At 41.5% G+C, this 13,102-nt stretch overlaps 1 protein-coding gene across 7 annotated transcripts in view; it reads left to right on the top strand.

Annotated features, from left to right (window-relative positions):
* The first annotated feature begins 1,393 nt into the window (after positions 1-1,393).
* Positions 1,394-13,102, top strand: part of CDK7 (cyclin dependent kinase 7) — a 28,298-nt gene continuing 16,589 nt past the window's right edge. For 2 of the 7 annotated variants that reach the window (XM_055554430.1, XM_055554429.1), the window contains exons 1-4: positions 1,396-1,612; positions 1,967-2,026; positions 11,771-11,804; positions 12,915-12,982. In XM_055554430.1, coding sequence (XP_055410405.1) covers positions 1,547-1,612; positions 1,967-2,026; positions 11,771-11,804; positions 12,915-12,982 — 228 coding nt within the window. In that variant the 5' untranslated portion in view covers positions 1,396-1,546. Of the gene's footprint in view, positions 1,613-1,966; positions 2,027-11,770; positions 11,805-12,914; positions 12,983-13,102 lie in introns of those variants that run through there. The other 5 variants (XM_055554431.1, XM_055554435.1, XM_055554432.1 and 2 more) reach the window with 5 other exon arrangements.

Below are 13,102 nucleotides of genomic sequence, written 5' to 3'. Positions count from 1 at the left end.
GCCTTGACGTACTCCTTTCCCAGTTTGGAACCAGTCTGTTTTTCCATGTCCATTTCTAACTGTTGCTTTGTGACCTAGACACAGATTTCTCAGGAGGCAGGTAAGGTGGTCTATTTCCATCTCTCTAAGAATGTTAAATTCTTAAAACATTAAATGCTCCAGCTCAAAACCTTAGAATTATCCTTTTCTTTTCCATAACCCATATTAAGTGTCAGCAAATCTATTGTCTAGAAGCTAAACTGGTACTTTCAATACAACCATCTGGATCACTGCAAAAATTCTTTAACTGGCCTTCTTGCTTCTCCTTGCCCCTCTAAGTTTATAGTGTAATCTCTCACAACAAAGGGAGGCTTTTAAAACATTAAGTCAGATATCATTTATCTGCTCAAAACTTTGCAGTGGCTTTTCAGTAATATCTTTCTGGTAACACCCTATTTAAAATCACAAACCCTACTATCTATTCCCTTTCCCTGCTTTACTATCTCAGTAGCACTGGTCACTATGTATTATAGCGTATATTAATTGTTTTGTTAGCTCCTCCCATTGGAAGGCAGGGATCTTTTTAGCTTGCTGATTTCTCAGAGTCTGCAACAGAGCCCAACATACAGTAAGCACTCAATATATATTCGTTAAATATATGAATTAATGTGTTTGTTGATTTGTATGAAAAGCGAATAAAGTCGGGTACTGATTATAGTTAACCATTGAGCACTATGCCTAAAACTTTGTGCAAGTATCATTTAATCCTCGCAACCGCCTACGATGAAATCTGTTAGTTCCTTCCACCTTACAGGGTGAAAAACTGATCGTCAGAAGTCTGTTCCACAGCACGAAATTGTTCAGCTTACTAGGAATTTGTTTGCCTGAATGTGCTTCTTCATAAAGGACTAAGAATGCCTCTTGACCAGACCTTAAGAAGCAACCTAGCACTCGCTTCAGTTCAGTTCAGTCACTCAGTCTTGTCTGACTCTGTGACCACATGGACTCCAGCACGCCAGGCTTCCCTGTCCATCACCAACTCCGGGAGCCTGCTCAAACTCATATCCATCCAGTCGGTGATACCATCCAACTCTGCTCAAGTAACTTGAAATTGTCGGCTTAGGCGTCCATGGTAACCATGGTGACAAGATAGCCTTGAGCAAAGACCAGAGATCAGAGACAAGGCCAAGCCTTCCACACCCATACACACTCAGAGCGCTGATCGGTCCTCAGTAGTGAAGAAAATACCTGTTAATACGGTAACAGGGCGACACACTAGCTACCTGCAAGAGGACCACGCCTCCGGTACTATCTGCGGTCACGTGAGCAGACGGGCGGGGTTCAGGGAAGCCCGGGAATCCCGCCTCGCCTCGCGCAGCTTCCGTAGGGAGGGCTCTGGCCGGACCTACTTCAGAGCATCCCCGCCCACCCCGGAAGTGGGGGCGGAGCGAGTGAAGCGTCGGCGCTCAGTGGGCGGAAGTGGCTGTTGGAGGCTTCAAGGTAGCTTTAAATTTCTGCTGTCTTGGCAGCTCACCCCTTTCAGCTGAAGACGGGCTCCTCGCGACGGATGGCAGTGGACGTGAAGTCGCGAGCGAAGCGTTATGAAAAACTGGACTTCCTCGGGGAGGGACAGGTGAGGCTCTCGGGCGGGGCTCGGAGGGCCCTGAGCAGGGAGCGCAGGGCCGCCTCACACTGTCGAAGGTTTTCTCGTGGAAGCCAGCGGACGGGCGCCCCTCGTTCTCCTCGGAGGAGGCTGCCCAGACGCCCCTGCCGCCCCTTTGTCCCCCCTGGACCTGAGTCCCTGAGCGGCCCTCTCCGCTCAGTGGACTGGAACGGGACGTGGACGACCTCACCACGTTGCCAGCCGCCGCGAATTTGCTCTGAGAGCCCTGGATTCCTTGCTTCCCCAAATCTAAAAAAAGTGAGAAGACCAACACAAACCAAGAAGTTTTCACAAACTTAACATGACTCCTGTTTTTCTGTCTAGTTTGCCACGGTTTACAAAGCCAGAGACAAGAACACCAACCAAATTGTCGCCATTAAGAAAGTGAGTTGCAGTTTGTTTTTCCTTGTGTCTTGAAGGTGTGTGTGTCTGTGTGTGTGTGTGTGTGTTAGAGCCGGTGACTCGCCTTGTTACTGGTGCGTGTGTGTGTCTCTGTGTGTGTGTCTGTGTGTGTGTGTGTCTCTGTGTTTGTGTGTTAGAGCCGGTGACTCGCCTTGTTACTGGTGCATGTGTGTGTGTCTCTGTGTGTGTGTCTGTGTGTGTGTTAGAGCCGGTGACTCGCCTTGTTACTTGTGTGTCTGTGTGTGTGTCTGTGTGTGTGTTAGAGCCGGTAACTCGCCTTGTTACTGGTGCATGTGTGTGTGTCTCTGTGTGTGCTGTGTCTGTGTTAGAGCTGGTGACTCGCCTTGTTACTGGTGTGTGTGTGCGTCTGTGTCTGTGTTAGAGCCGGTGACTCGCCTTGTTACTGGTGTGTGTCTGTGTCTGTGTTAGAGCCGGTGACTCGCCTTGTTACTGGTGTGTGTCTGTGTCTGTGTTAGAGCCGGTGACTCGCCTTGTTACTGGTGTGTGTGTGCGTCTGTGTCTGTGTTAGAGCCGGTGACTTGCCTTGTTACTGGTGTGTGTCTGTGTCTGTGTTAGAGCCGGTGACTCGCCTTGTTACTGGTGTGTGTGTGCGTCTGTGTCTGTGTTAGAGCTGGTGACTCGCCTTGTTACTACTCTTGCTTGTGCTCTGCTAATCAGTTACTTATGTCATTTTCAAAGAAAATAGAATATCTTAGTGTCTTGTGTTCCAGGGTGGAACTTGGGTTGAACTAGCGTTTTGTTCTATCCATTGAAATTGAGATGAAGAAGGTCTGTGTCTTGTTTGTTTTATAAACGCAAACATCGACAAAGGTGACAAATACGCTCGTCTGTTGGGCCCTCAGAACTACTCATCTTTCCAGGTCCCTATTTCTTCCTCACCAGCGTCCACTCTATATCTGTATTTTTCTGAATACCATTTACCATTAAAGGCTTTTGCCAGCATTAATGACATTGATGGGGTGCTTTTTTTTTAAATGGTTTAAGTACCTTTTTTACTTGCATTTCATTCAAGAAACTTAGGTCATATTTGGCTTTCTATATGCCAACACTCTCACCCTTGTTTTTTCATTTAACCCTCATAAGAGCCAGGTGACGTAGGTAAGGTATCTTGGTTTTATACTTGAGGTGCCTGAAGCTACGGGAGATAAGGTGGTACAGGTAGTAGTTGAGCGAGCCAGGCTTTAGATCCAGGGGTACTGCTTCCAGGCTGATTGCCTTTCCCCATACTTCTGAGATCAATAACCCTCTCAGGAGAGGCTGGCTTCCTCACACCTCGTAGATAGAGGAACCTGGTGGGTCCACGGCGTTGCAAAGAGTCAGACATGGCTGAGTGACTGAGCACACAAGGCCTGTTGGTGGCTTAGTTAGCCACCTTCCTGTTGTTCCTGTTGCTGCTCTGAACCTGTTTTTCCTTCAAAACCCCTAATTCCTTTGAAGCATGTCCCTCTCATATTCTTAACACCTGCTCCCCATTCTTCTTTTCTACAATTATTGCTGTCATTGTTATCTTTTTTACTTTTTCTGATGTGTCTAATCTCCTTTTTCAGTTTGTGTTCTATAAGTCAGTGCTATTTATAGCTACTCCCTTGTAAAACCCTTAACTTTCCTAATCCTTTTTAAGTTATTTTTCTGATTCTGCCCCTGGTTCACTTTATTCTAGCCACACTGACCTTTCTATCCCTTGAGTATATTAAATGCATCCCAGTCCCAGATTCATTGCATTTGCTCTCAGTCAGGTATCTCCTGTACATACAGACTTCTGCTGGTCATTCTAGCTAAAACAGGTGTACCTGCCTTCTTCCCTAGTGTTCTTTTCCATATTTCTTTGTTATCTTCATAGCATTTATCAAAATCTTTTATCTTTGAGTTTATTTTCTATTTACTACCACTCAAATTATATTTAGGACTGTGGCTAGTACATTTGCAGACACTCTTAAAAATGTATTGGTTTGACTAACTGATTCGGTCTCTTCAAACTGTTGGCATATTGAGTTCTGTGGTTTTTCTGAAAATCCTGGTTGGTTTACTTACTTGCTTGCTTTTATCATAAATTAGGATTTAGAATTCATCCTATTTCTCAGTGATGGGCTTCCCAGGTGATGCTAGTGGTAAAGAACTTGCCTGCCAATGCAGAAGACATAAGAGATGTGGGTTCGATCCCTGAATCGGGAAGATTCCCTGGAGAAGGGCATGGCGTATTGTCTGGAGAATTCTGTGGACAGAGGAGCCTGGTGGGCTCTGGTCCATAAGGTCACAAAGAGTCGGACATGACTGAAGCAACTTAGCACTATATTTCTCAGTGATAGACTGCTACCCCTTGAAAGTGACTCATTATGGAATATTCATTTACATTTAATTTTTATTTCAAATAGTACATCTTTGTAGTTTTATGGAATGTAACCTTTATATAAATGGAATATATAAGCTTTAAATCACTGTGTTGTACACCTGAAACTTACATAATATTGTATGTCAACTGTACCTCAAAAAAAAACAGGAATATTTCTCCTTTTACCAAACCCCATTAATTCTCAAAGCATTTTTTTTTTTTTTAGTCAGTTACTAGGCCAAGCATGCCTCTGGTTTTCACTCATTGGAACAATACCTTTCAACTCCAAAATTGTGTTCTCTGGTATTTACATCCATTTTTTTAGATAGTATACTTATGATTCCCTGCATGGCCTTCTTCCTTGGTTCAGACATTGTCTAGACTTAAACTATAAACCCTAGAGATTTGGTGCTTGTGCATCTTCCCCTCCCAATACTCAATTTCTACTCACACTCATTTACTGGCTTCCCTGGTGTCTCAGACAGTAAAGTGTCTGCCTACAATGCGAGAGACCTGGGTTCGATCCCTGGATCGGGAAGATCCTCTGGAGAAGGGAATGGCAACCCACTCCAGTACTCTTGCCTGGAAAATCCAATGGATGGAGGAGCGTGGTAGGCTACAGTCTGTGGGGTCGCAGAGTCTGACATGACTGAGCGACTTCACTTTCTTTCTTTCTTTTCTTGAATTTAACAGAAAAGGAGTAATAAGCTATGTATTATTTCACCTGTTGTATTTTGGACCTTTAAAATATTATTAATCTACCTTATGCTTTTTAAACAGTTGTACTGAATTTATGTTTCCTGGTTTAACCAGTCCTCTGTGGTAGCTTTTTGGAGCAGTTTTCACTTTGCAGTATTTGTTTTATATATCTCAACAATACACATTATTGTATACTTCTAAGCTCTTTCTCTCTTGCTACACACAGACACACACACAGACACACACACACACACTCTTCTGCAACTTGTTTTTCTGAATCAGTATCGTTTCTGAAATCTTCCAGATGGATACATGTAGATCTGTTTATTCATGCTCTTTGATGATTAGATTCTATTCTATGACTACACTAAAATTGGTCTATCCAAACTCTTGTTGATAAACATTTAAGCTGCCTTTTTTTTTTTTAATGTTTTACTCTGATACAGTCTTTCTACAGACATACATTTGTGCATTTCCCTAGAAAATGTATCTACAGTTGAAACTAATTGCCAGTTGTTGCTGCATAGAGAATACCCTGATGTTGAGAAAGACCGAAGGCAGGAGGGGAAGGGGATAACAGAACAAGATGGTTGGATGGCATCACGAACTCAGTGGTCATTAGTTTAAGCAAACTCTGGGAGATGGTGAAGGACAGGGAAGCCTGGAGTGCTGCAGTCCATGGGGTTGCAAAGAGTTGGACATGACTGAGCGCCTGAACAACAGCAAGAGAATACACATCCACATCCAGATACTATCAAACTGCTTTCCAAAATGGTTGGCTCAGTTTAACCTCCCACCGCATTTTCACCATGTTTGTATCATCAGACTTTACAACCGTTGTCAAGCAAATGGATCAGAAGTGGTATATGGATGTTTTTCCAATTAATATTTCTCTGATTACCAGTGAGCTTGATCATCTTTTCCTAGATTTATTGGCTTTTTATACTTTTTCTGTTAGGTTGCCTACATTTTTTTCCTTTCCTGTTGACTTGGTGGAATTTCTTATATATTTTGGATACTGAACCTTAGTCAGAAATATGCACTACAGATACCATTGTCAATGTACATCTATAATAAGAATAGAAGAGTGTTATTCGAGCCAATCTTGGGATTATAGCCCAGAAGGCAGTCTCTCAGATAGCTCTGAGTTCTGAAGAAGTATGGTTTTCAGTGTAGTTTATATCTTGTCAGCATAGAAAACATCAAACATGACTGGGGTACATTCCTTCAAAGTTTAAAAAAAAAAAAAGATCAGAAGACAGATCACTGTATATAGTGAGTCAGTATGACCTTGGCTCCTGGGAAGGGGATCTTATCAAAGGGGTACTACCTTTGAAGTCCCTGAAAGGGAGGTATTTATCCTTATCTTCAAAATAGGCATTCTTTACACTGGCTCAGATGGTTAAGAATCTGGCGATGTGGGAGACCTGGGTTCAATCCCTGGGTTGGGAAGATCCCCTGGAGAAGGGAATGGCAGTCTACTCCAGTATTCTTGCCTGGAGAATCCCATGGACAGAGGAGCCTCTCAGGCTCCATGGGGTTGCAAAGAGTCAGACACAACTGTGCGATTTTCACTTTTTGTAGTGGACCCTTTTATTCCAATATTTAAAGCAGATAGACAGTATGTGTTTCATAGACCATGAAGCAGGCTGTTCTGGTTAGCATCAGATCAGATCAGATCAGTTGCTCAGTCGTGTCCGACTCTTTGCAACCCCATGAATCGCAGCACGCCAGGCCTCCCTGTCCATCACCAACTCCCAGAGTTCACTCAGACTCACGTCCATCGAGTCAGTGATGCCATCCAGCCATCTCATCCTCTGTTGTCCCCTTCTCCTCTTGCCCCCAATCCCTCCCAGCATCAGAGTCTTTTCCAATGAGTCAACTCTTCACATGAGGTGGCCAAAGTACTGGAGTTTCAGCTTTAGCATCATTCCTTCCAAAGAACACCCAGGGCTGATCTCCTTTAGAATGGACTGGTTGAATCTCCTTGCAGTCCAACGGACTCTCAAGAGTCTTCTTCAGCACCACAGTTCAAAAGCATCACTTCTTCGGCGCTCAGCCTTCTTCACAGTCCAACTCTCACATCCATACATGACCACAGGAAAAACCATAGCCTTGACTAGACAAACCTTTGTTGGCAAAGTAATGTCTCTGCTTTTGAATATGCTATCTAGGTTGGTCATAACTTTCCTTCCAAGGAGTAAGCATCTTTGAATTTCATGGCTGCAGTCACCATCTGCAGTGATTTTGGAGCCCAGAAAAATAAAGTCTGACACTGTTTCCACTGTTTCCCCATCTATTTCCCATGAAGTGATGGGACCAGATGCCATGATCTTCGTTTTCTGAATGTTGAGCTTTAAGCCAACTTTTTCACTCTCCACTTTCACCTTCATCAAGAGGCTTTTTAGTTCCTCTTCACTTTCTGCCGTAAGGGTGGTGTCATCTGCATATCTGAGGTTATTGATATTTCTCCCGGCAATCTTGATTCCAGCTTGTGCTTCTTCCAGTCCAGCGTTTCTCATGATGTACTCTGCATATAAGTTAAATAAGCAGGGTGACAATATACAGCCTTGACGTACTCCTTTTCCTATTTGGAACCAGTCTGTTGTTCCATGTCCAGTTCTAACTGTTGCTTCCTGACCTGCATACAGATTTCTCAAGAGGCAGATCAGGTGGTCTGGTATTCCCATCTCTTTCAGAATTTTCCAGAGTTTATTGTGATCCACACAGTCAAAGGCTTTGGCATAGTCAATAAAGCAGAAATAGATGTTTTTCTGGAACTCGCTTGCTTTTTCCATGATCCAGCAGATGTTGGCAATTTGATCTCTGGTTCCTCTGCCTTTTCTAAAACCAGCTTGCACATCAGGAAGTTCACGGTTCACATATTGCTGAAGCCTGGCTTGAAAATTTTGAGCATTACTTTACTAGCGTGTGAGATGAGTGCAATTGTGTGGTAGTTTGAGCATTCTTTGGCATTGCCTTTCTTTGGGATTGGAATGAAAACTGACGTTTTCCAGTCCTGTGGCCACTGCTGAGTTTTCCAAATTTGCTGGCATATTGAGTGCAGCACTTTCATAGCATCATCTTTCAGGATTTGGAATAGCTCAACTGGAATTCCATCACCTCCACTAGCTTTGTTCATAGTGATGCTTTCTAAGGCCCACTTGACTTCACATTCCAGGATGTCTGGCTCTAGGTCAGTGATCACACCATCGTGATTATCTGGGTCGTGAAGATCTTCTGTGTACAGTTCTTCTGTGTATTCTTGCCATCTCTTCTTAATATCTTCTGCTTCTGTTAGGTCCATACCATTTCTGTCCTTTATCGAGCCCATCTTTGTATGAAATGTTCCTTTGGTATCTCTGATTTTCTTGAAGAGATCTCTAGTCTTTCCCATTCTGTTGTTTTCCTCTATTTCTTTGCACTGATCGCTGAAGAAGGCTTTCTTATCTCTTCTTGCTATTCTTTGGAACTCTGCATTCAGATGTTTATATCTTTCCTTTTCTCCTTTGCTTTTCACTTCTCTTCTTTTCACAGCTATTTGTAAGGCCTCCCCAGACAGCCATTTTGCTTTTTTGCATTTCTTTTCCATGGGGATGGTCTTGATCCCTGTCTCCTGTACAGTGTCATGAACCTCATTCCATAGCTCATCAGGCACTCTATCAGATCTAGGCCCTTAAATCTATTTCTCACTTCCACTGTGTAATCATAAGGGATTTGATTTAGGTCATACCTGAATGGTCTAGTGGTTTTCCCTACTTTCTTCAATTTAAGTCTGAATTTGGCAATAAGGAGTTCATGGTCTGAGCCACAGTCAGCTCCTGGTCTTGTTCTTGCTGACTGTGTAGAGCTTCTCCATCTTTGGCTGCAAAGAATATAATCAATCTGATTTCGGTGTTGACCAGATGGTGATGTCCATGTATAGAGTCTTCTCTTGTGTTGTTGGAAGAGGGTGTTTGTTATGACCAGTGCATTTTCTTGGCAAAACTCTGTTAGTCTTTGCCCTACTTCATTCCATATCTGGGTAGCATAAAGTTTGTTAAATAAGCCAGAATGACTTCTTTGTACTTTAGTATGTGAAAATTTCTTCAATCATCGACTCTCAGACTTTGGGCTTTTAGTTTATTTATGGTATCTTTTGAGGTACAGGTATTTAAAATTTTAGTCTGGTTAAATTTGTCTATTTTTCCCCTTTTTTGGTTCCCTTTTTTTGTGTGCTTCCCTGCCTCTAGATTATAAAGAATTCTCCTATATTTTCATCTGAAAATTTTAAAGTATCGCTTTTCACATTTAGGTCTACATTCCATTTGGAGTTAAATTTTCTTTGTTGTGTAGTACGAAAATCTAGTATTTTTCCCCCAGCTCTCAACATTTTTTTAGTACATCCTTTTCCTGGTGAGTTGTAATGCCAAGTTCCAGTTTATACTTGGATTTGTTTCTGGGCATACTATTCTTTTATTGGTTGATTTTCTTTTTCCCTCCATTCCTGCTGCACTGCTCTAGGGTCTGTACTTACTGTTGCCTTGTAAATTCTCGAGAGCTTTCTGTAGTTGTGGTATGGGGGCTTCTCATTGCAGTAGCTTCTCTTGTTGCAGAGCCTGGTCTCTAGGGTGTTGGGCTTCGGTAGGTTCAGTGTGTGGGCTCAGCTGTTGTGCTGCAGGGGCTTAGTTGCCCCATGGCTTAGTTGTGAAATCTTTCCAGACCAGGGATTGAACCCCTGTCCCCTGCACTGACAGGCGGATTCTCAACCACTGGACTTTCAGGGAAGCCCAACTACTCTTCTTCGAAATTATCTCGGCTTACTCTATGAGTCAGTTGAGAAATTTGAACCAAATCAGAATTTGAATATGAACTAGTTATTACATGCTGTATGGCATTATTATTAATTTTATTAGGAGAATGGCATTTGGGTATATAAGAAAATGTCCACGTTTTAGAGATCCCTGTTGAAGTATATAGGGATGAAATAATACGAAGTCCAACCACAACATAAAAAAAAATGTATGTTGTAACCAGCAAAAAAGAGGATGGATGAAGTAAATATGGCAAAATATTGGTAATTATTGAATCTGAGGTGATGATGTAGATGGCTTCATGAAACTAGTCTGTTACATTTCCTAAACACAGTAAAAAGTAATGTTTTAAGTTATCTGTTCTTAGCTCCTTACTTTTCTGTACAAAGTTTAGAATCCGTTTGTCAGTGTCCATGAAAAATGCTGTTGTACTTTACATCTAGTTTCATTAAAGAGAATTGATGTATTTATGATACTGAATCTTTCTATCCATGAACATGCTGTCTGTGTTTATTTTGATCACATTTCTTGAACATTAAAACATGTTCAAGAGTGTTTTATAATGTTCTTGGAAAGCTTCATACGTCTCTTACTGGCTTTAATTCCTGCGTGCCTTATATTTTTTGGTTCTGTAATAAATAGCCTGTGGAAGTGTTAGTCGCTCAATTGTGTCTGACTCTTTTCGACCCCATGGACTGTAGCCCACCAGGCTCCTCTGTCCATGGGATTCTCCAGGCAAGAATATTGGAGTGGATTGCCATTCCCTTCTCCAGGGGGTCTTCCTGACCCAGGAATTGAACCTGGGTCTCCTGTGTAACAAGCAGATTCTTTACTGGCTGAGCCACCAGGGAAGCCCAAGATAAAATAAATAGCCTACCTTTAAGTTAAAAGTTGTTTGTAGTATATAGGTGGGGGGTATTTTAAAAGGTAAAATAGCTGATTTTCTGGAGTGGGGTTTTTTTTTTTTTATTCTTGGCTACATTGTCATTGCATAAAGTAGTAAGCTCTTGTTCTTTAACCTAGTAGTTGGGTTTGTGTGAGACTGAATCTATTAATGCAGTTCACTGTGCTTGTATATAGTAGCAAAAGTTTAACCATTTTCTGTATCCATCACAATCTGTAATTTTCCTTCTTGGAAAATGTCATCCCTGGGAGCATATTATAGGGCATATTAAGCATGTTATTTATATGTTACATATTTCCTCCCAAGTAGTCTTAACTTGAAGTGCTTGTTTTGTTTATTGGGCTTTCCTGGTGGCTCAGTCAGTAAAGAATCTGCCTGCAGTGCAGGAGACCTGGGTTCAATCCCTAGGTTGGGAAGATCCCCTGGAGAAGGAAATGGCAACCCACTCCAGTATTCTTGCCTGGAAGATTCCATGGACACAGGAGTTTGGCGGGCTACAGTTCATGGGGTTGCAAGAGTCAGATACTGACTTAGCGACCAAACCACCACCACCCACCTAGACTATCTCCCTAAGTTCTGTGTCTATCACAATCTATAATTTTTCTTCTTGGAAAATGTGGTCCCTGGGAGTATATTATTGGGCATATTAAGCATGTTATTTCATATGTTACATATTTCCTCCTAAGTAGTCTAACTTGAAGTGCTTCTTTTATTAGCCTGTATGCATTTAATTTATTCCACATTTAATCTTACAAAGTTGTGTAATTCAAAACTTAAGGGGAAAGGAATGATAGGTACTTGATCCTTTATTATATTGTTAATTTCGCCTTTCTGATTCATGATTCCTGCTCCCTCCTTGCCTGCTAATACTAGCTACATGTAAGTAGTTATGTATTTTTGCTTTAAGCATTTGAAGTGTTTATGTATTATGCATTTGTCTAAATAGTTTAGCACATTTTTATTGTGTTTTCCTCTACCAGATCAAACTTGGGCATAGATCAGAAGCTAAAGATGGTAAGTAACTTATTTCATGTAATCTGACAGAACAGAAAAGGTGGTTCTTCTCACTGAGGAAAAGAACAAAGTATTAATTAAGTTAACGGTTCTGGGTAGAGTTATTGCAGGTCCCAGAAGACTAACGATAGACTCAGGATAGAGATAAGACATTTGTACTTTTCACCATTCGGGTGTTTAGAGGATATTCAGATCACCTAAGCAGATGGAAAACAGCAAGGTTATTAGTGACTTGTCTTAATGTCTTAATTACTGCTTTAGTTGTTTTCAAGCCACTGTTTTTCTGAGCTTCTGGTTACTTTGAAAATTCAGGATTCATGGAAGTGTACAAAGCTCGCTATAGAATAAATGTATAGGGATGGGGGAGATTTTTGTATCCCTTCTGCTAAAGCTCCGTTTGAGTGCTAAGTCCTATTTAGTCATCAAGAAATAGTTTCTGTGTAAAGGATCCATCGTCTCTCTAATACTAATACCAGATCTTTTTTTTTTTCCCCCAGTATTTATTTATTTGGCTACACTGGGTCTTAGTTACAGCATGCTGGATCTTTGATCTTCATTGCGGCATGCAGGATCTCTTAGTTGTGGGAAGCAAACTCTTAACTCGCGATGTGTGGGATCTCGTTTCCTGACCAGGGGTCAAACCTGGGCCCCCTGCATTGGGTACACGGACCACCAGGGAAATCCCATCAGATCTTATTTTAAAATGTTGGGTTTTGTCCTTTGCATTGGGAAAGATGGCATTTAATCACTAGTTTTCTGTTAGCTTAAAGAATCTGCCTCTAATATTCATAAGGCAAGAGAAGAAAAGCTATTAACTTCTCACCTATAGGCTACATACTTGTGTACATATTATTCCAGGAGTCTTCAGATCTCATATTCTATAGATGAAGTGAATACTTTTTTCATCATTTATCATAGTCTGTCCTAAACTGTTTTAAAAACAAAGCAATATAAATTGGAAACAGGTACGTTATAAAAATTGTTTTTTTTTTTTTCTGAGGAATATTCATTGCTATTTCATCAGAGACTGATCTTTCCCAAAAAATATGTTTATAAGAAGGTTTGAGATTTCAGAATTCTTTTTCACTTTTTTCTTTGCCTTTTTTCTAGGTATAAATAGAACAGCCTTAAGAGAGATAAAATTATTACAGGAGCTAAGTCATCCAAATATAATTGGTGTGAGTATGATCTAAGTTTCTGGGGTTTGGGACCCTGCCTTTCCGAATGTGGTGGATGTTGATTGAAGGCTCAGGAAGATGAGTTGTCCTAGGTGAGCCTTACAAAAAGGCTGAAATGTA

This window comes from Bubalus kerabau, chromosome 18, assembly GCF_029407905.1.
Source record: "Bubalus kerabau isolate K-KA32 ecotype Philippines breed swamp buffalo chromosome 18, PCC_UOA_SB_1v2, whole genome shotgun sequence".
Lineage (NCBI taxonomy): Eukaryota > Metazoa > Chordata > Mammalia > Artiodactyla > Bovidae > Bubalus > Bubalus kerabau.
This window is presented reverse-complemented; position numbering and strand designations above follow the sequence as displayed.